The following is a 22,357-nucleotide window of genomic DNA, read 5'->3' as shown; positions in this document are numbered from 1 at the left end:
ACCTCCTGGTTGGCGCGTGACGGCGTGAGCCGGCCCCCTGCTGTGGTCCACGCGATAAAGCCGCATGCGCAGCGCAGGCTCCGCCCCTTGCGCTTGTGCCCGGCGGGGCTGCAGTTCTGTCGCGAGGCCGTTTGCGCGCGGGGGACCCCGCCCCCTCCCCACGTGACCTGACAGGACGGAGCCGTTCGGCTCCGCAGCCGCGCGCCGACCGACAACGGGCGGGGGCCCGGCGGCGGTGACATGGAGCAGCGGGAGGAGGAGGAGGAGGTGGCGGAGCCGCCGGGTGCTTGGCTGAGCGGGGACAGCGGCAACGTCTCGCAGAGCCCCAGCAGCGCCTCGGGCCTCGGGGAGGAGGAGGGTGACCCCCCGGAGCTGCAGCTCCTCAGCCGCGCCGCCGCCGCCTACTCCGCCTACCTGCTCCCGGCCGGGCTCGACTTCTGCGCGCAGGTAACCGCCAAGGGAGCGGGCTGGGGCGCGGTTTGCCCTCTGCGCGCCCGTGCCGACGGGGCCTGCGCGCGCTACGGGGGCCGCGCTGGGGGCTGTCAGGCTGGGCTGCGAGGGAGCCGCGCGTGCGGGCCTGAGGCCTCCCGTGGCTGCGCTGCGGGGCCCGACCGGGACCTGGGCCGGACGCTTCCCCCTCCTCCCCACTCCGCGGGGGCGCATGGAGCTCTCGCCCGGGGTTGGTCTGCTGCCCCCTGACCGGGCCCGTTGCCTGGGGAGGGATTCGCCCCCATCCCCGGGGCCCCGTGGGCTGGTCTCCCGCCGGCCGAGCTTTCCCACGGGGTGGCTGCCCCAGCAGGAGTTTAACGGGGCGGGGGGCGTTTCTCGTTGTTGGAAAACGAAAGTCCTGAAGTTTTACGGAGAGGTGGTTTTCTCCCCCCTTCCCTCCTCCTTTCACTTTTTAAAAAATCGCTTTGTTTTGTGGGGGAAACACGCATTTGGGCTGAAGCTGGGCCTGGCCAGGACGCGTCTCCGAGGGAAAAGAAGACAGGGGAGGGGTTGATCCAAACAAATTTTAGATAGAAAATCTAAAGGCAGTGGTTACTTGCTGTTGGGCCCCTTGTGCCAGCGCTGCAGGCAGGCCCCCGGGAAGTCCAGCAGAGCCCCTGGTTTTAAAACTGTTTGGAGACTGAGGAGGGGTTCGTAACATGGAACGTCTCAGAATCACGGTGGGTCGGGTCCATGCACTGCAGCGTGGTGCACGGTGCCAGGGTTTTGCTGTCCTTCGAAGCACTGTAAAGGGATTTCCACTGCCTGGCAAGCATCAGCATGTCAAGGGATGTTGCCTTGTTCTTCATCAACATCACTTTCATGGTGTGATTATTTCTGCTTTTCCATCTGGTAAAATGGCTCGTCTAACTGTCTAACTAAATTTGATGTTCTACTGTAAATAGAAAGTACGTGTAAAGATGTGGTCTCTGTCTCGCAGATAGTTTAAAATCTAGATTAAGAAAAGAACCAGCAAGCACTGGCTTTGAAGGTACATCAGCGCTTCTAATCCGTTACTGTCACTAGACCTTTAAATTGCTACCCTCACAATCAGTGTTTCAGATCTCAGTAACCAAGAGACTAGAAAGGAAAATGTTATTTTTTCTGTTGTCACTTTGAATGTTTGATTACACTTTCTCACCAATTTTACTGTTTCTCCCAGATTGTTAGTCAATTTTCTTTGTGTTGGTCTTTCACATGTTAAGAGGGGAAGGAAGAACATTTAAAATACCAGCAAAATGTGATTTGAAAAATTTCCATTTTTGGGACCTTATATTACTCTTTTATTCAGTTTTTAAAACTTAGATTTCAAGGTGATTTTATCATTAGGATACTCATGATAGGATATTCCTATGAGAGAGAGAAATCATTATACCAACATATGCTACATAGATCTATTCATGCATAAAGTATATCTAACATACAGAGTTTGTAACTAGCTATTTGCGTATAGAGGTAGTTGCTAAGAAATGGCAAAATAGTGGAATTGTCACTAAATAGGTATTTTAATTGAGTTATGAGTTGACTTGTGCTGCTATCATATATTTTTTTATTACCTGAATATATTTTTTACAGATAGAAAGTTTAGACAAGAGTCTAGAAGATTTGCTGACCAGGGTTGATGAATTTGTGGGGATGTTAGACATGGTATGTATTGATCTTTATAACTTCCTATATGGCTACTGCCTATTTTTTTGGCTGAAAAAGTTGGGTGGTTTGGGGGTTTTGTCCGTCTCTTCTCCTTTCTCCCCCCCCCCCCCCTTAGGGGTTTAATCAAGATATGATTAACATTAAGGGCCTTTTTTTTTTTTTTTTTTTTTTTTTTTTAAATTAGAGGCCTAAGTATGCGCACAGTTACTGTGCATGTTTACCCATAAATTATGCCATTTGCATTCAGTGGTGAGATGTATGCCCAAATGTAGGTTTGTAACTACTCATGTATATTTGAGCATGTACCTCAAGTTTCCTTTATGAAAATATTAGCCAATACAGTGACTGATATTTGAAGCGACACTTCTAAGTCATATTTGGCTCATAAGTTTAATAAAAATAAGTTTTTAAAAACCTAAAACTAATACAAGTGTTTCTTTGAATTATAATGGGTGGACTTATAAATACCAACATGCCCCATGTAGTCTTTGCAACCTAAATGTTACAATATTAGGCTAGTGCATGAGAACCGTAACATGAAATTCACTGCAATTTGACCATTGACAAAAGTGAGATTTAGAAGCCTGTTTTCATTCAGAAAGAAGCAAATAGGAAAAAGCATAAATAGTGAAAAGTAAATTAGATTTTATTCTTAATTCTTTCAGTTCTAATATAAGACTGCCTTGAAAAATATTAATGAAAATTAACCTGCTTTGAGGCACAAATCTAGTAATCCACTTTTAATATAATAATTGCAAAGGAAAGTATTTTATTTGCCTGTCCAGAAGAAAAATTTCACAGGGCAAGTGACTGGCTGATGATCTAAGACTGCTTATTCCAAAGGGAAGTTAGTTCATCACTTATTGACCTGATGATGTGCTTTTAATTTAACAATGCCGCATTTTTTTGGATTCCTGTTTGACTTCAGTCACTCTTGAATCTCTTGTTCATAATTTCAGTGATCATAATATATCATTAAGAACATAAGAGCTGCCATTCATGGTCCATCTTGCCCAGTATCCTGTATCTGACAGTGTCCCATACCGGAACTTCAGGAGGAGTGTATAGGACAGTTATGGAGTGATTCACCCACGTCTTCCACGCCTGGCTTCTGGCTGTCAGAAGTTTAGGGTTCCCCCCCGCCCTCCCAGCCATCTTGGCTAATAACCATTACCGAATTTTTTGTGGTTTCTGACAGATGCAGAATTCATTTCAGAGCATAAGATTGCATTGTGTGTTTACAGTACTGAAACAGAGTGCAGTACTTTTTTGCAACCTGAATTGTATTTATTCATTTATTTATTTTGTTAGTAAAATAGTAAGATGCAAAGTTTTAAATATGTAACAATAAAAAGATCATAGAATTAATAACTGGATATTAGCAGATATTGATATATAAATAATGGGGATTATACTTGTGTGAAGTGATAGTGTATGCCAAAACCATATAAGACATTGATTTTCAAATTCTGGCGCATGCCACCAATCCTTTCCTTGCTCCCTCTCTCTCTCCTCCCCCGCCCCTTGGCATTAGCAGGGGGCACAAGGCCCTGACTGGTTAAGAGCTTTTTTCTTGTTTCCTCAGGGTAGCCACTGTGTGCTAGTCTGATTCCCTAGGGTGCCCAACTCCACCCCATGCTCCCTTGGGCATCATGGGTAGGAGGAGGCTGGTAGGGTCGCCACCCCTAGGACACCTGTTACCATTACCCAGCACACTCAGTGCTGTGCCGCCATCCTGCTGCCAGCCAACACCCACAGAAACCACCCAGCCTTGTAAGAACTCACTCCCTTTTCCTCTATTTCTGTCTCTCACAATCCTCCCTTCCCACCATGGCTGAGCTAGAAATCAACATTGTACCTCTCCAAGGAAAGCTAACTCCAATAAGATGTTGCTCCCATATTTAAAAAAAAAATAAATCCTGATAGCATATTCAGTTGTTTGGAGAAGATGTTGTTTGGTTGTTGAGCTTAGGGGCGAGAGAAAGGAGTACGTCAAAGAAGACAAAAAACTTCTTACCAGAAATAGCACCTCTTATTAATAAAATAAATGAAAGAAAGAAAATCTATCTGAATGGCAGGAGTCATAGTGATGGGTACCTTAGAAAAACTTAAAATTGCTTGGAACTATGGTAAAAAATTCACTTGAATCTCATGCTCTTGAAATGCAGTGGCTCATTGTGACCTTGAGTAGGTGTCATAATTTTTCTGTGTCTCTGTTTTCCCTTCTGTCAAATGGGGATAATGTTAACCTTTATAAAGTGTTTTGTGATCTTTAAATCAGAAGTGTTGAAAGTGTAAGGTTTTATTATTTTATACTGTTGTTGTTTATTACATATTGGCTTCTGTTTTTCATTATTGGCAGTCCTCTGTGTCATTTGGAAATACATATGCAAGCATATGCCAGTCTCATTTCTTATGTTAACAGATAGAATAATAGCACTGGTTTGTTTACAGCCTTCAAGATCCAGTGGCTTTAACTAGATATCACTAACTTCAGTATTGGAATATACCAAAATTATTGTACAGATTTAGTCATTCACTTAACTTTGTAATTTGTTTGGATTGTTTTTAGATTCGAAGCGAGTCCTCTCAAGTAGTCAATGAAAGTGTACCTCAGATTCACACAAAAGCTACAGAAATGAGACAGATCTATAAAAAGATTGACAAACTAGAGGTATGTACTTTGATGTTAGCATTGTTTACATTCTTCTTCTTAAAGGGACAGTAGCAACTGCATATTTTAATGTTTTTTCCTTAGAGTTGCAGACCCCTTTGAGATGCTTCAAAAATTTTCCCATTCTGAATGTAGCAAACATTTAATTTTTTTGTATTTCTAGTTTCTCAAGGTGCCTTTTTGTTTTTGCCTGTGCACTAGTGTTTTCACACAAAAGATGGTCAACTGATACATGTAATGATGTGGTAACCCAACATTACAATATTAATTGGCTGTATGTGCCAGTCACTAATGTTTAACTGCTGGATGCCAGAACTCTACAGAAAGTGCATACACAACTTCTTGTGACCAACAAAAATGGTACCAATTTTCTTGGCAAATTAATGACAAGTACAATGCCAACTAAGTTCAACAAGCTGGTGTTGAAATAAATGGACCAGAAAACAATTTCCTACATTAAATCAGTGCACCGTGCACCTGTATGGTTCATTATGGAAGTATTCCAATATAGAGCATGTGAAGATTTAATATGTATTCTGTGCAATATTATAACTTATTTTACTTAGTGTTTTATCTCAGAGAATGAGAAATTTTGCAGACTAGACTATGAGGTACCTAACATCCAAATCTTAGTTCCCCGCATTAAGCTTGTATTAAGAGATTTTTTGTCATTTTCTGAAACCGCCAGGTTTCTTGAACAGAGTATCTTCATTTATGTTGATACTCACTGCTCAGAACACGACAACTATCTTTTCTGCTTTCTCAAATCAGTAGTACAATTTATGCTTTTTGATAGCGTCTTTCATACAGAGGGTCTCCCAAAACATTTCAGAGCTAAATAGTAGAATGAAAGCAAAATTGAGGTTAAGGATAACATTTTCAAAACCACCTGCATGGCCTAGGCTCCTAAATCCTATTTTCAAGTGATTTAGGTACTTAGTCTCCTAAATCTCATTGAAAGTCAGTGGTACAAAGGCACCTAAATCGCTTAGGTGCTTTTGAAAATGTTACCTGTCTAGGCAATGAAGAAAATATTAACAGCTAAGATCTGAAATGAGTTTGAAATAGAGAGATACAGGAAGAGTTCCAGATAGTAGTAACTGTGGATTAGAATGCTCTTGTACCATCATTCTGAGATCCGTGCAGGGGAAGGGGGAAAGAGGGAACCCAGGATTGTGAAGAAACTTGAAATAAATCAATGGATTTGTTTTAAAACCTGAAAAGACAATTCTAAACTGAAATGAATGGAGAGAGGGGGGTATGTACACATTTGTTTCAGACTACCTTTGACTTTATTCAGTGTCATCATATTGACATAAAATCCAAGATGGCGATGGCATGAAGGAACAGAATGCTGCAAACTCTGTTCAATTCACTTGTTGCCCTGGAAGCACACACAATAATTTCCTAGTGTGCGCTCAACAATGAGGCAACAAGTTCCAGAAGGGTAGCCGTGTTAGTCTGTATACAGCAAAAACAACTTGAGTTCTGTAGCACTGTTAAAGACTAACGATTTTAATTTCAGTAGGCATAAGCTTTCGTGAGCCTCACTTCACTTCCTCAGTTGGTAGAAATGATACAGCAAAATAGGAAACATAGAAAATATATAGAAGGCAACATTTACATATCCAAGGGCATAGATAACAATGGGGAAGCCAGGTACTTGAGGCTTGATGACAACCATTGAGTAGGAGGTGAAAATGGGTCATCAGAGCAAATTACTTCTTGTAAGGAGAGAGCCATTCCAAATCCCTGTTTAAACCCAGTTTGAATGTGTCAAGTTTGCAGATGATTTCTGACTCAGCAGTTTCTCTTTCAAGTCTGTTTTTGAAGTTTTTTTTTGGAGAAGTACAGCAACTTTCAGGTCAGCGAAAGAGTGCCCTGGGAGTTTGAAGTGTTCTCTGACTGGTTTATGGATGTTATTTTTTATGTCTGATTTGTGTCCATTTATCCTTTTACGTAGTGAGTATCTTAGCCTGTGTCCAGATCTGTCAAACTGACACCAAAGACTTTACCCTCTCCCCTGCTTTTAAGCCTGCAAACCTTGCTTTGTAAAACAAGCTGTGGCCCCTTACAAATTAATGCCACAGCATGGTGAAAGGCAGAATAGACTAGAGCAATGTTTCTCAATTAAATTTGGCCACGGAACCCTTTTGAACTCGATAAATAATTGCGGAACCCCCCAAACTCTTAACAGTATTTTTACATACGGGACCAAAAAAAAAGTCGAAATAAGCAAATTATATACAAACAACTAGGTCAGCGTTTCTCAATTAAATTTCCCCACGGAACCCTTTAGGCTCCGCGGGGAAATTATACTTATACTTGATACCCTCCGCCGAAAAATCCAGGACATCTTCACTTTTCCGGCGGCGCGGAGAACAGCTGCTCTCGGCGGCGCAATGTCACTTTCTCGCGGAATCCTAACAGTGTTCCCGCGGAACCCCAATTGAGAAACACTGGACTAGAGTGCTATTAACAGAATGAAAGACTTTTTTTAATCGCATTTTATTTAAATAGAATGTTTTTTATTTTGTTCGTTAAATTATAGAGTGTATTTTTTTTTAAATAAACCTTTTTAAAAATAAATCTGAATTTATTACAAAATATGTTAAGGTTTAAACTTATGAAAAAATAAATGTGCTGAATCCATGAGCCGACGTCAAAAACTTTGAGTCAAAGGCTGCTTTTCTATATAACGAAAGAATCGGGAAAAACATCTAACCGTTGAGGTCAAGCTTTATAAATATGGCACTATAGGTCAGCCTAAGTAACTTAAGAGACTGGAGGGCTTGTCTACACTTACAATGCTGCAGTAGTGCAGCTGTGCTGCTATAGTGCTAAGTGAAGATGGTATATATGCCAACAGAAGAGCTCCTGTCAGCGTAGGTACCCCACCTTCCAGGAGAAGTCTTCCCGTTGACATAGCACTGTCTACACTGGGGGCTAGTTCGGTATCACTGTGTCACTCAGGTGTGGACGTTGGTAACTATGTACAGTAGGAGAAAAAATGGATACGCACTGCCTACATCTCTCTTTAAGGTGCATATGCCTACATGAGGATTCTTCTGGCTTGGAGGAGTCTGAGTGGTACAGAGTTGGTGTAGCCAGCTCTGCCACTCTCCTCCCCGCCCCTCCTGCCTCACACCTTGGTAAAGGAGTGTTCTAAGAGAAAGCAGGTATGGCTGGGATTTCTATCTGCCTTGGTGGTCACTGGCTGCCAGAAAAACCCCTTGGAACTTTCGGCTGCTCCAAGTTATAGTGCAAGCCAGGGACAACCCTAAATCATTCATGTCAAGAATGTATCAGAGGAAGGCTGGGTTAGGGCACTTGAGAGACCTGGATTCAAATTTTTGCTCTACCATACACTTCCTTTGTGAGCTTGGGCAAGTCAAGGATTGTCTCTATGTTGGGGTAATGAGCTCTCCCAGAGAGGCGTAATTTCTAAAGCATACTAACGTGTTGAACAATGATTGGCCTATGTAGACTATGCTGGTGTGCTTTAACATAGCACTGTTTGAAACCGCACTACATTAATTTTAAAATTAAGGAAGCCCTTCGTGTGCACCAGCAGAGTCTATACAGACCAATTAATGCACATTAATGTGCGTTAGAAATCCCACCTCTGTTGAGAATATTACCTTGTGGTGTAGATGAGCTCTTAATATCTGTGTGTCAAATCATGGTCATCTGAGCCCACACGCTTTTACCACACTCTTCAGTTGCATTTGTAGGGTTTGAGTTCTGTACATGGGGAAAATGAAGTACTTTGTTGGGGCTTAAACATTTACTATCATAAAAAATGAAAACCAAGAGTTCTGTCAACCTGCTATGATTTTAGAAGCTACAATCAAGAGTGGTAAAGGACAGTGAAACTTAGTGTTATGGCCTGTCCTGTTATATGACTGTAAGTATCTGTCTTAAAAATGTAACAGATTTTAATTTAATTGGTGACTGAACATACTGAAAATAGCTGCCTTTGGGTTTTTTCTCATTTTTTAAACATCAAATGGGATAGAGACATTCATTGTTTGGTTTCCGATAGTTATAATTCTTGTCCACATCTGTGAGAGCCACAGAAAATCATGGGTACGGAAGGAATTCCAGAGCAAGTAGTATTCAAAACAGTTCAAGACCTTGTTACAAAATAAAGTACAATAAAATTTTGTTTACCGCTGCTCCCCAGGACAAAATCCCACTTCATGTAAACAAATGTAATAACAACTTTCGGTTAAATAAAGATGCACACTTCCTTGTCTCACTACATTAAATTAGCCTGCCAGATGTTAATATTCTTCTATATTCTCTTAAAAAACTGGCCTGTCTTCCTCTGCTCACACTTCCAAATTATCAGTTTCCAGTCATAAAGAACATTACACAAATGGGTTATTTATGACTCAAATTCAACAATGGAGAAGGCACAAAAATACTATTTTTATGTTTTTAGGATTGTTACCTGACAATTATATTTTAGTTTCTACATAGTCTGAACCTCTTGTTGGGAAATGCTCTTACATAATGATGAATAAAGATAGCTTTGTTTTGTTTTCTACTAGGCCTTTGTAAAAATGGTTGGAAATAATGTGGCTGGACTGGAGGAGCAGGTCACAAAGGCAGAAACAGACCTTGGAACTTTTCCAAACACCTTTAAAAAATTCTTGCACACTATCAGTGTACCATCCTTTCTTAATGTAAGTATGTTTCTATCAATGTGAGAGTGACTTAAAATGTGCTCACTAGAATGGTAGGCTTTGAATGAGGCTACAGTTGGGGATGGTATGAAGAGAGTGCTTACACTGGCACAAGGCCCATCTTTGATTGCTAGTAGAAAATATCTCCAACAGCCAGAGATGGGACACTAGATGGGAAGGCTCTGAGTTACTACAGAGAATTCTTTCCCAAGTGTCTGGCTGGTAGATCTCATCCATATATTCAGGGTCCAAATGACCGCCATATTTGGGGTTGGGAAGGAGTTTTCTCCCTGGTCAGACTGGCAGAGACCCTGAGGATTTTTTACTTTCCTCTGCAGCGTGAGACATGGGTCACTTGCTGGTTTGAACTCAAGTAAATGGTTGATTCTCCATACCTTGAAATCTTTAAATCAGAATTTGAGGACTTTAGTAACTCAAGCCAGACTTTTATGGGCCTTTTGCAGAAGGGGGTGGGTGAGGTTCTGTGGCCTGTGATGTGCAGCAGATCAGACTAGATGATCGTCATGGTCCCTTCTGGCCTTAAAGTCTATGGATATTTGAGCTTAAATCTGAAGTTTTTGCACATGGCACAAGCTGAGTATGGTGCACAAGGATAATCTTACAACAGAGGAACCAAGATAATAAATTCTTTCAGTGAAGTGAGAGAATAGTAGTAAAGTGAGTAGCTCTCACTTCCACCCAGTGCCTCATTTTCACTGTTTGTAAGATGAGTGATAAAATACTGTGCAGTTTTAGGAGAAAAAAAACATTGTATTCAATCTGGGGTTCATGTTTCTAAGCCACAGTAGCACCTAGAACCCCCAGTCATGAATCAAGATCCCACTGTATTTTTGGTGCCATAAATGTAACCTTAAATGCTTCTGTTTGTGCCGCTACTCAAGTCATTCAGTGCAAAAGCTTAATTATACAATATTAAGGTTACAAATGTTTATTCATAAAAGTGACAGTGCTGTAAAACGGCTTGATTGTCTGTGGCTATCAATTTTTTTTTTTTTTTTAAAGAGTTCATTGGTTAAAAAGTGGTTGTGTTTGAACTGCCAGCATTAGACCCACACTCTGGTATCTAAAAATCGAATTATGTTCTGGCTTGAACATTATGCACTACTTGAACATTTAGTACACTAGTAATAAATTCTGTAGTTGAAAATTAATTAATAATTCTGTTGATGAACAAGCTAAACCAGAATCCAAGTCTGTCTACCATAGCTGTGCAGGCACCGTAGGACTAAACTGAATGTAAAGCAGAATGAATATTTTCAGTCGCCATAAACATAGAGAGCAAATCTTTTAAGTACGAAGATGCCATTTTTACCTACTCTTTTCTAAACGTAGTTTCATGCATAGAGTTCTCCAGCAGACTACTCATTGCATAAAGTTAAGCATGTACTTAAGTGTAGATTGAGGCCATAAATGATAACTCACATATTACAGAAAACATTTGGGAGCAAATGGAATAGTTAGTTATCTTAAGACTTCAATTATAGCTTCTTTACACCTGCTAACAATTTTTTGGAAACTTTTCCTTTTGGGCTGAACTTCTTTGACTGCAGTTTTTTTCTCTTGCTAGGTTTTTGGGTTTTTTTAATTGATTTGCTTTTTAACCAGTCCCTGATGTGAAGTAAGTTTTTGGTTATTCTGAAATGATGTATTCATAGTCTCATTTTAAGACTGCCCTAGAAGTTCTGCTACTGTTGGGACACTGATCATGCCAACGAGTGAAAATGTACACTTCTCCTGCCCTCCAAATGTTACTGATGGGGCAGGCTTTTTCACACTGCTAAAATTTGAAATGCCCACTGAGCAGACTCTCAAGTAATTATACTTATTCACTTACTTAGTGGGACACTCAATGTAAAAGAAGAGTAAAAGGTAGTTTCAGATACTGTGCCTGCTCATGAGTTCTCCTGCCAACTTTTGTGATCTTAATCATATTTTCAAAATGTTTTCTCTCCTATGTTGCTGTATGGAAAAACCAATACAACCAGGAGATACTATCTGCACAAAGTAGAAAGAGACTCTTCTCTAGAATTTTTCAGTTATAATTGTCTTGTTACTTTTTACAATACTAGATAAAACCTATTTCAGACAGAAGTGGTATTTTTAAATTGATGGTATCTCTTTAAATGTTTCTACATTTAGCAAAGATTTTCTGGTAGAGGAGCAAACCATATATCAAGTTGCTGGTTTTTTACTTTTTATGTTGTGAGTTGCTGATGATCAACTTTCAGTTTATAGTTGTGTTCAACTTTCTTACAATCCAAGTCTCAAAAGGGACTTTCCTCAGACTTTCCAACTAAAGTTCACTTCCTAGCTAAGACCAGGAAAGACAGTTTAATTCCCAAAGGAGTAGTATTGAGAAAGTGATGAGTATGTGAAAGCAAAGGGTAAAATAATCTAAATCCTAGATCCTAATGATTACAACAGGTATAATAAAGTAAATTGTCAAACTGCCTGTTGTAAATGGAACTTTAGGTCAATATTCTTGCCAAATGTTTTGTACATTGCAATAACAATAGTATAAATATGTTTAAGAAAATACTGAAGTCTCCCTGTTTAGTTGATGGATTTATTTCAATTATTTAAGATGAAATTATGTAGGTTGCCCAGTCCAATTTTTCAAAAGTTTCATTAAATTCTGTCTTGCTATTTAAGTTACCAAATATGCAGAAATGTTTTTCCATGTTTTAAGAACATTTTGAAGTTTAAGTCTGAGTATACAAAGAGCATGTTTTTGACTTTGACCATTTAAAAAAATAATTTAGAAAGAAGTTAAGCATTTGGAAATCCTTATTGTGTACATGCACTGACTTTTTTTAACTTTAACTATGACAATATTTAACAGAGCTCCATATTTGTGTGAGTATACAAATCTAAAAGTCATTAAACTTATTATATTTTTTTCACTGTGTGGTCTTTTTAAAAAAAAGAAATAAGCAGTTTAATCTTCTAACCTCTGAGAAATATAAATCATGAAGCCTTATGAGTAGGCTTGGAAGGATTTGATTTTTATCTGTAAATGTTAGTAAACATTGGTTTCACTGTACATACACAAACTGTCAAATATTTCCATTGATGATCATCTTAATTTAGGCAAAGTATGAAAAATGCTGCTTGAGAACTTAGTTTGACTTAAGGATATTTACTTTGTATATTTTGAATGTGGTGTTGGCAGTTTGTGTTTTAATGGTTATAAAGCTTTTACTTTTTTAATCTCAGCATTTTGCTGTAATTAAATAATTATTGTCTGGTATCCCCCGTAATTTCTTACAACTGTGAAAATTAAAAAGATGAAGATGAAAAAACTTTTAAACTCCATAATTTCACACAAATGTGAATTTAAATAGATAAAAATACCTTAAAAGTTCTTAAAAGTAAACATTGGTATTTCCACCAAAATAATAAATAATAGTAGAAATTAAAAAATCGTATTCTGCCAAGCCTACATATGAGCTGGCTCGATGCTTCATTGAGACCAGCTGTCATACCATGAGTTCTGCCTTAAAGCCAGTAAAAGAAGTGAATGAACAGTAATGTCTTGCCGCTATCCTTCATATATAGAGCATACAGTACATCATTGTATTACAGTTCATATTTTCCAAAAATATGTATAGGTTACCTTTAATTGCATTGCATTGTTGCTCTAGTCTATTAATGTCAGGTTATTTCTGCTTTTCTTGAATTATGTGCTTTGGTATTATACTTAAAAAAAAATTTAAGTTTAAAGTTTCACATACTTGATCAAGAAGTTAAAATACTTCAGTGAGAGAGGTAATATGTTTCTGGAATATAAAATAACCAAGTTTCTCATATAATTTTATTATAGTGACTTCATTAACTAAAGACAATCTTATAATTTAGCCAGTATCATTGGCAAGTGTGTGTTTGAGCTTCCAGACACTGAGTATAGAAACAATGTAAAGAAGCAGCAATTTTTATATGAACTATGCACTGTATATGAAGGAATTCTTGTCATTTATGAAGAGATAAAAGGCTTGAGATTAATGCTTAATGCAAGGATAATTCATTACATAACTGAACAAAAAGTGGTAAAGCAAAGGCAAACATAAAATCAAATGTTTCTTAATCACAGAAATCATCTTCCTCCCGGCAACATCAGACCCTGTATGAGCCTCCAGCCCTATTCAAGACTGAAGACTACTTTCCATGTCTCAATGAGCTGCCTTATTCATGATTTTGCTTTTGGGTTGACATGAATCTTCCAGAAGAGAGAATGACAAGTGAACAAAAGCGGTTGCTGCGTTTCTATGCATCTCAATGGCAGATTGCCATCTTAACTGTGTGCCACTATCTGTCTTCAGACAGTATTATAAGCAGTCCTCAATTATTTGTGTTTATAATAATAGGTTACAGAAGTCTTCCTAAAACAAAGCTATAAACTTTCAGGTTGAGAGAGAGAGAAATTGGTAAGGGCACTCCTTCAATTGATTTTTCATCTTTAAATACACTCTAGTAGGAAAATGGATAAATAGGATTTTTTTTTTTTTTTTTTAATTTTTAACACTTCTGTGTTGCTACCAGTGTTAACATCTATACCACAAGGTTTCTATTTTTTTAAGTAGCCCTACGGCAACAGAGTTGAGATAAGGACAAAAGCTCTATGCACTAATGTCCCCAAGGAATGGCTCAAGTTCTGCTCTCCAACATTTGCGGGAGAAATGTACTGTATTAAAAATACTTCAGAGAACAGTGGAGCTCTGACTGCTAACCTCACCAAACTCTACAGAGTGAGAACAGGAACATGATGACCGCTGTAGAGTTTCAAGGGTAACAGTCTAAACTTGGACGTTCTATTTGATACATGTCTAAAATCATGACTTTTGTAAATAATGCCAAAATTATATATGTATGATTACCAAAGCTCTTGTAATTAAAAGGATGTAATTAAAGTTGAAGTAGTTTATTTGTATGGATTTTTCTGTGTGATTGTGATTTGTGATCACATGAGGCTTAAAAATTGTCTGTTGTGTACTTCTCTGTGAATTTTATATCCATTAAGGCTTTGAGCTGTAATCACATTGGTTCTCAAAAGTTAAACTGGTGAGACCTCGATATATGGATAGGAGAAATCCAAGAAAACTTACGTGTTGTATGTGATGTAGCAGGTGATATGCCTCTCTCTGAGTTGATAATGCCCCACTGTGTCATGGGAGGTCCTGTCTTTCAGATGAGACAAAGCAGAGGTTTTAACCCCCCATATGGCTGGGTTAAAGTGAAGTTCTAGTGTGGGTTAGTGACTTGTATACATAGGATTTGTATTATTATATTTGTACCACGCTGCCTCTTTATGTGCTTACATCCAACATCTAGGTGTCACAATGTTCTCAAAATCACCATGCAGCTGCCACCTAACAGTGTAGATGCTTATGGGGATCTAGGCATCTATATTTCTGTTGGTGGGCATGTGCAAAGCCACTTAAGTCCTCAGGCTGCCCCACAGCAAGCTCACTGCTGCGAGACCTCACTTACATCTAAGTCCCAACAGGGTTCTCTCGGGCAGCAGTTCTCAAACTTATTTGATCGTGTCCCCCTTCTTTGTGGCTGTAGTAGTTTACACTCTAGCACCACCACACATGTACCGATTAAAAAAATCATGCAACTCACTAAATATTAAAACCAGTAAGACTGATTCAAACAGAGCCAATGATCCGTTGTAATAAGAGCAAAAGCAAACTGCGATTGTGGTCGGTGCTCACAATTAAATGTGCACACCGCATCATAGCAAACAGATTCACGTGCAGATGGCAACGACTTTGTGTAATGCTATGCAAGTGTAACAGAAATCTGTCAAAATGCATGGCGGCCATCTGAGGACCTATGTCCAGAGGAATCAGCTTTGCCAGTTATTCATTGCTGTGGGTAAAATGTGCACATTAAGGTTTTTCCTAAAGTTTCTCATGCCAATCCCTCTGCCGCCCCCCCCAGTTTGAGAACCTCTGTCCCATGGCATTCCCCCATCTTGCCTGATCCTCTAGGTGTTCTGAAAACATGCCTACTTACCCATTTGGACAGATGTGTGTCCACCCCTAGAATAAGCAATAGCTCTGTAGTTAGGGCACTCATCTGGGAAGTGGATCCAGAGTCAAATCCCTGCTCTGTCTAATTGGAGCAGAGACTCAAACACAGGTCTTCTACTTTCCAGGAGAGTGCCCTAACCACTGGGTTATCAGGTATTCTGGGCTGGGTCTCTCAATCTCTCCTGTTTGAAGCTGTTCCACTTTATATAAATTAACTAATCACTGCTCAAGAGAGAATGGTTATGATGCTCATATGGGAGACCCAAGTTCGAGTTCTTGCACCAGTGAATATTTAATTATTTGAGTGCTTGCATAGTTCCATTACAGTGTGTGTGCATGCCTTGTGCACCAGTGCTGGGGAGTTTTCCCTAGCAGTACCTCTAGGAAAGGCCAAGCCTGGGCCCTGGCATCCCTCAAGCCAAGGGAACAAAGGGCAAAGCCAACCCACACATCCTTCACTTCCTTCTTACCATTGATGGTCAGAACGTACAGTGCTTCAGCTTATTCCTCCTGTGAACTTATCCTTATAGCAAGTTGTTAGCCTAATTTGTAGTTTGTGGTACGTATTTTGGTCCCTTGGAATTCCTTTCTTTTAATTTTATTGTCAATAGTTAGAGGACTAGGCTCTACCCAGTACCAAGGGAACTTTTGCCAAAGTCCCTTGGTTTCAACCCCTGCTCTGGATCTCACAGGCATGCCCAGAAATAAGCTTCCCTCTCACTGTGACCAATGTGAGGGTCATGTTAGGGACAGGTGTCTGATTTGCTGGGACTTCAAGACTAGGACAAAGAAGCAAAGAGAGAAGCATCTCGGATACATCTGCAAGGAGGCTGCTCTTTGTTCAGCATTAGAACTGGGTCACTTGGATTGAGGACATTTATCAACCACTCTTTCCGGGCATTCTTGCTAGCTTTATTGGCAGTCAGAGACATGAGGAGAGTCCCCTCAATGGGGCAGTCTGAAAGAAGCATAAGCATTCAGAACACTTGGACTCTGAGGAAGTTGAAGCCTTCCTGTTCTTAGGTTTCAAAGTCCTTGATCTGGGATGACTCTGCTGAGATATTAACTGAATTCTGGCACTGAATGTAGAGTGCACCCTTAAACTTGCTGCTCCCCGGTACCACCATTTAGTGGCTGTCATGGCGCACAGCCATTGAATTCTGATACCTGTTCCCAGGATGTTGAGACCGGCTATTTCATCAGTGGCAACAGTGGAGCCATCACCCCTGTTCATGGTGAGGCAAGGGCCCATTTCAGTACCAAGCCCTCTAGAGGCTTACACAGCTGCAGAAAATCTGCTGAGCCAGTAGGGCCGCATTCACCATTCATCCAGACTAGCAGCATTCTGCCAAGGCTATTACACATGGTGCACACGTTGGTACCCCCATCAGGGGCTTTTAAGGCACTGGTGACCTCAAATCTGGTGCTGCTTTCCTTGCTTTCAATGTCTGCTCCCAGATTAGCACCACCTCAGTGCACATTACCGCTAGCAAGGAAGCCCAGGCCAATGTTGCCATCGATTCTACAGTCCTATCATGGAGCACCATCCTTCTCTCGGCTGAGACCAGCCAATACCACACGACCCTGGCCAGGTTCATAAAAAGCCTAGAAAGAGTGTTCCCACCTATCAGAGTCCTGACTCCACAGTGGGATTTGACTTTAGCATAATCAGCCTTTATGAGACCCCCATCTAGAATTGTTAGCTATTTAAAAAGCCAGCTCCACAAGAGGTGTCATAAAAAGCAGAAGGCTGTCACCTCCATAAAGAGCGTGGGGGAGTGACATACTCTGGTATCAGATCCTCTGTACACTGCTTTTTATGCAGACAAGGGCTTAAACCATAGTCTGTTTCCCACCAATATAGTATTTGATTTCCATCTTCATCAGTCAAAATAGTTACTGAGCTTCTTTCCAAAGCCGCATGCTCTCACAGATGAACAAAATCTCCCTGCTGTGGATGTTCACCAAGTCCTGGCTTTTTTAGCTGGTAGAACAAAGCTTGTTTGGGGTTCTTCCCAATTGTTCATCTATGCAGAATGAATGAGAGGGCATCCTGTCACAGTGCACCAGCTTTCCAAATGGTTCACCAGTTGTACGGTCATGTGCCAAGAGGCTGTTACACGCCTTCCCCCCGCCCCCCCAAAACTGTGTGCCCATTTAACCAGAGTACAGTCAGCATCCACAGCATTTGTGGGGCGTGCTCCATTAGGGACATCTGCAGAACACCTATGTGGTCTTCAGTCCTCACATTTGCTAGACTTTACACCACTGTTAGTATATCAAGGGAAGATGCAAATGTGGGACAACAATCCTGCATGTCTCCTTCTACTGAGATGCCAAACCCCAACTTCCATCAAAGACAGCTTGGGAGTCACCTACATTTAATGGACATACGCAAGCAGTCAAAGAAATAATTACTTCATGTAACTGTTTTTTGAGATGTATTGCGTATGTCCGTTACACAACCAGCCCTCCTTCCCCAAAATAAAGGAATGGGTTCCAGTACAAAGGAACTGAAGGATGGGTGGGATGGCTCTGCTCTTTATACCCTCAGCGTGGTGTATGAGGGTCATCAGGGTACAGGTGTTGGAACCCCTATGGGTACTGCTAAGGAAAACTCTGGTATTGGTGTACAAGGCGCTCACACACCTTGTGTAATGGACATATGCAACACATTTCAAAGAACAACCGTTACAAAAAGTGAGTAATTGTTTCTTGTAAGTACAAAGTGGACCAGCTCCAGCAGGAGAGATCAAGCCATACTCAGTAGCCTGGTGGGTCAGGGTACTGTCCTGGGAGGTGAAGATCTGGGTATAAGTCCCTGCTCTGAATCAGGCAGAGCAATAATTTGAAAACAGGTCTTCCATGTATGACCCTGGTGAGTGCTCTAACTCCTGGGCCCTTGGCTGTAATGGGATTAGGATGTGTGTCTGCCTCTGTGATTTTTCTCATTTAAGGGTGGCTGGCCTGGTTTAGGCACCGAACACCATGAGAGAGTTCACAACTGAGAATCCTGAGCCAAGATGGGTGCCTCCCTCCAACTCATCAGTTAGGTTCTTAAATTCCTTTGGGGATCAGGGCCGAACCCCAGCCCCTTGCCTCTGCATTTCACTACTAGGTAGCTTAGCTCACCACCTAGCATGCTGGCATCGCTGGATCTCTGTTAGGCAGCTAACTCTCCTCATAACATTATATGGGGAGCATGTGCCTCTAACACAGGACTCAGGATTCTGCTACATATTAGGACACCCTAAGTGCCTTTGTGGGTCTAGCCCGATGTCGCCAGCTCATTAGTCGCTACTCATTAGTATGCAGGATACACTAAGAGCTCTGACACCTGGCGTGTGGTTCCAACTCAAATAGACTCTGAAGGACAAGAATCATGCCATGTTTAGCGACCCTATGTTTTTGAGCTAGTACAGTGGCTCCTTACCTACTAGGAGAGCAAAAGTGAAAAGGTGATGGTAATAGTCATTAAGGTGGCATCACAGACCAAACATCTGTGCAGCCCATCCATGACTTTCCAAAATATTTTTTTTTCATATGGTAACATTTTTGGGCAGCTTCATAAATATGAGATGGTGGGTGAGGGTAGAACATTCTTCAGCCATTTTTGATTTGTTCAAAAAGATACTTGTCTTGCTGTAAACAAACAGCAGCTTTTTCCCTGGGTACAGCTAAACATTGATAGTTGGCATACTATGACGCTCAGGGCCCAGACACCCCAAGAGAAGAATGTGGGGATGGTTGAACCCCAAAGAATTAACAGTTGCACCAACGGATTGTAGCTAAAAGTACATCAAGTAAGGGCTTTATCACGTTCAGAACATTTCCTAGTCATGAGCTATGTCTACAGACTGGTTATGAATTTACATATATGTGTAGCTATAAAACAGCTCATAATTTGTGCTGCACCATTGAGCTCCACCTCACAGTGAGCAGTGGGCAGACAGGCAGGGACACGGCTGCTTCCCCAACCAGATGAGACTAGCTCCAAGCACTTTTGTACAACCCAGAAAAAGATAAATGCTGGGCTGTTACAGTTAATGGGAAGACATTGAGACATCCCAGCTAGAGTTTCCTCAAGTGGCATACCTACAAGTCACCATAGCCTGACAGGAGGTGGGGTTGCGGGGGGGTTTGAACTGATGAACATACAGAAACAGTCTATCAAATGCTGGGTATTTTCTATGGCAAGGGATATGCAGGAAAACTTCCGAGGCTATAGGTAACACGTATTAGAGATTAGATAAACTTCCTTTTCTAAGTGTAAACCTTGAGAGTATTTTAATTTTCTGTGTAACTTCTCTATTTGCTTCCCTTGCTATTTCATCTTTGAATCTGTGATTTTACTGTCAAGTACATTTTTTACTTTTTACCCAAGCAGGTCTCTGTTCTGCAAACTGTGTTGCATGTAAGTGCCAAACTCAGCTGATAAGGGGGTGAGAGGTGTAGAAGGGGGTGGTTTCATACTTTTGGGGTTGACAAACCAGAGGGGAAAAGTCAGAGTACTTGGTTGTTAAAAACCCAGGAAGGACAGATTTGGGGCGACTGGGGACTGGATGGGCTACTGGAAGCCAGGATGAGGCTTTGTGTTGTGAGAAGACTACTGGTGTCAGAGTCTGAACCAAAGCAGAACAGGATAAAGGCACCTCCTTTTAGAGGGCAGGCTGTGACAGAACCCCTTAGTGGTCTGCGTGGTCCCCAAAATATCACACAGGCCTAAAAGAACATCTATAAAACCAACTCTGAAAAGGCATTGGTTGGAAATCTTTGATGTTAACGATTGCACAGTCACATATAGTAAAATATTTCTGAGTTCGTACTTCCATATACAGTGCAGAGGCATTCTTTCAGAGTGCACATTTTTAATCCTAGTTAAAGAATACTGGCTTGTGCTTCTTAAATTGGCTAGTAAAAACTTTGCTAAGAAATGAAGTAGCTTTTGCAGTGAACATTCTCCCCCCATTACTAGTACTCCCCTTCCTTTTTTTTAAATGGAGGTGGTTAAAGCCCTGGGAAATAAATTGTCAACTACATTATGAAAACTTAGCACAGGTTTGGCCGAGGGTTCCGGGAATAGCGTCTCGGGGTAAACCCGCGCTGGCTTACCCCGGTGGGTGGCAGAGACGGGATCCGAGGTCTCCTCCCAGATGGTCGAGGAGGGACAGCGACAGCTCCCCTCTTAGCTCCGACCAAAGGTCGTTGAACCCCTCGACACTGCACCAGCGTGGGCGGTCGTGAGGTTCCGGACGGAGGCATCACAGCTCTGCCTCTGAGGGTGCCCGGTCCCTAGAATCCCAGCACCACTCGCCTGCCCATACCTCGGCACCGGCGACCAAGGAAGAGACGGGATATTCTCCGGAGCGCAGCCCGGTGCGCTCGCCAAGCATCTGCACCCAGCACTGATCTCCCAGCGCAGGTCCCGCTCCCTCAGGCGCTTCAGTTCGCCTAGAGACACCCGGCACCGGTCCTGCTCCCCGAGACACAGCCGGCACCAGTCACCATCACCACTCCCGGTACGGACACCCTCGGTACCGAGGCGCGAACGACGCTGCGGATCCCGGTGGCCGAAACGACCAAATCCTCTCGGCACCGGTCTAGATCCCCGGTCTACAGCCCGCCCAAGACTCAGCAACCTGGAAGGTGTCGCAAGACCCCTAGTCCAGTGCGGCCCACGACACCGTGCAGCGGCCCCCAACTCTGGTTGCATGATAACCAGGGGCTGTAGTCGAGACTGCAGGGGATCCAGATCCCCGACGCGTAGGCCGGTGTGGGCTCCGGCACCGGAGTACACAGCACCGACTGCTTCGGCACTGCACCGTAAGGAGCGTACTTCAGACCGACACCGCTCCAGGTCTCCAGTACACAGGCACCATACTAAAACAGAGGCGCCCAGGAGACAGTCCTTCACCTCCTCCAGCCGTTCCCCCCCATGTCGGCGACGCCAGCATCGCCAGAACCGCTCCTGGTCCCCCTGAAGCACATCTCGGGAGCGGGGAGACAGAGACCACGGAGCTATGAGGCACCGCTCCCACAGCGCTGCCACCCAAGGGGCCTTGGCAATGGCCCTACTGGCAATGGGCCCCTCAGACTACCCAGGGCACGGGGTCAGCGCCGTCCATGGGAACTCACCCGCCACCTCCTCCCCCCAAAGTCAATTGGATAAAGGGAGCTCTTCGGAGGAAGTCAGATCCCATGGAGGGCCCATCCACAGGTCCTATTCCTCAGTCCTCCTCTTCATCCCCAGCTGACACAACTGCGAGAGATCAGAGGACCCCTCTGCCAGATTTTAAGACCCACCAAGAGCTCCTCAAACGACTGGCAGACAATTTAAAGCTAAATATCAAGGAGCTATCAGAGGAGGAGGAAGACCCCCTCTTTGGGACTGTAGGACAGCTCCCCTCTTAGCTCTGACCAAAGATCGTTGAACCCCTCGACACTGCACCAGCGTGGGCGGTCGTGAGGTTCCGGACGGAGGCATCACAGCTCTGCCTCTGAGGGTGCCCGGTCCCTAGAATCACAGCACCACTCGCCTGCCCACACCTCGGCACCGGTGACCAAGGGAGAGACGGGATATTCTCCGGGGTCCATCTAGAATTGCACTCCCGGTCCACGATCGGGTACTTAAACTAGTTAAGCCCCTCTGGGAAACCCCAGCCGCAGTGGCACCCACTTCTAAGATAGCAGAGAGGAAATACTATGTCCCATCGCAGGGCTTTGAATATCTTTTTAACCACCCCGCCCCGGGGACCTTGGTCATGGATGTGGTAAACCAACAGGACAGACAGGGTGCC

At 42.5% G+C, this 22,357-nt stretch overlaps 1 protein-coding gene across 1 annotated transcript; it reads left to right on the top strand.

Moving 5' to 3' along the window:
- Nucleotides 1-161: 161 nt before the first annotated feature.
- On the top strand, nucleotides 162-14,456 carry BLOC1S4 (biogenesis of lysosomal organelles complex 1 subunit 4). Its single transcript, XM_067537566.1, has 5 exons — nucleotides 162-447; nucleotides 2,065-2,136; nucleotides 4,712-4,813; nucleotides 9,370-9,504; nucleotides 13,616-14,456. Exons 1-5 carry the CDS (start codon nucleotides 241-243, stop codon nucleotides 13,715-13,717), a joined length of 618 nt encoding a protein of 205 aa, XP_067393667.1. The 5' UTR covers nucleotides 162-240; the 3' UTR covers nucleotides 13,718-14,456.
- Nucleotides 14,457-22,357: the final 7,901 nt, after the last annotated feature.

The sequence above is a fragment of the Emydura macquarii genome, unplaced genomic scaffold, assembly GCF_026122565.2.
Source record: "Emydura macquarii macquarii isolate MOO-44397 ecotype Brisbane River unplaced genomic scaffold, CSIRO-AGI_Emac_v2 contig_431, whole genome shotgun sequence".
Taxonomy (NCBI): Eukaryota; Metazoa; Chordata; order Testudines; family Chelidae; genus Emydura; species Emydura macquarii.
Note: the sequence above shows the minus strand (reverse complement) of the source record. Positions and strands in the feature narration are given on the sequence as shown.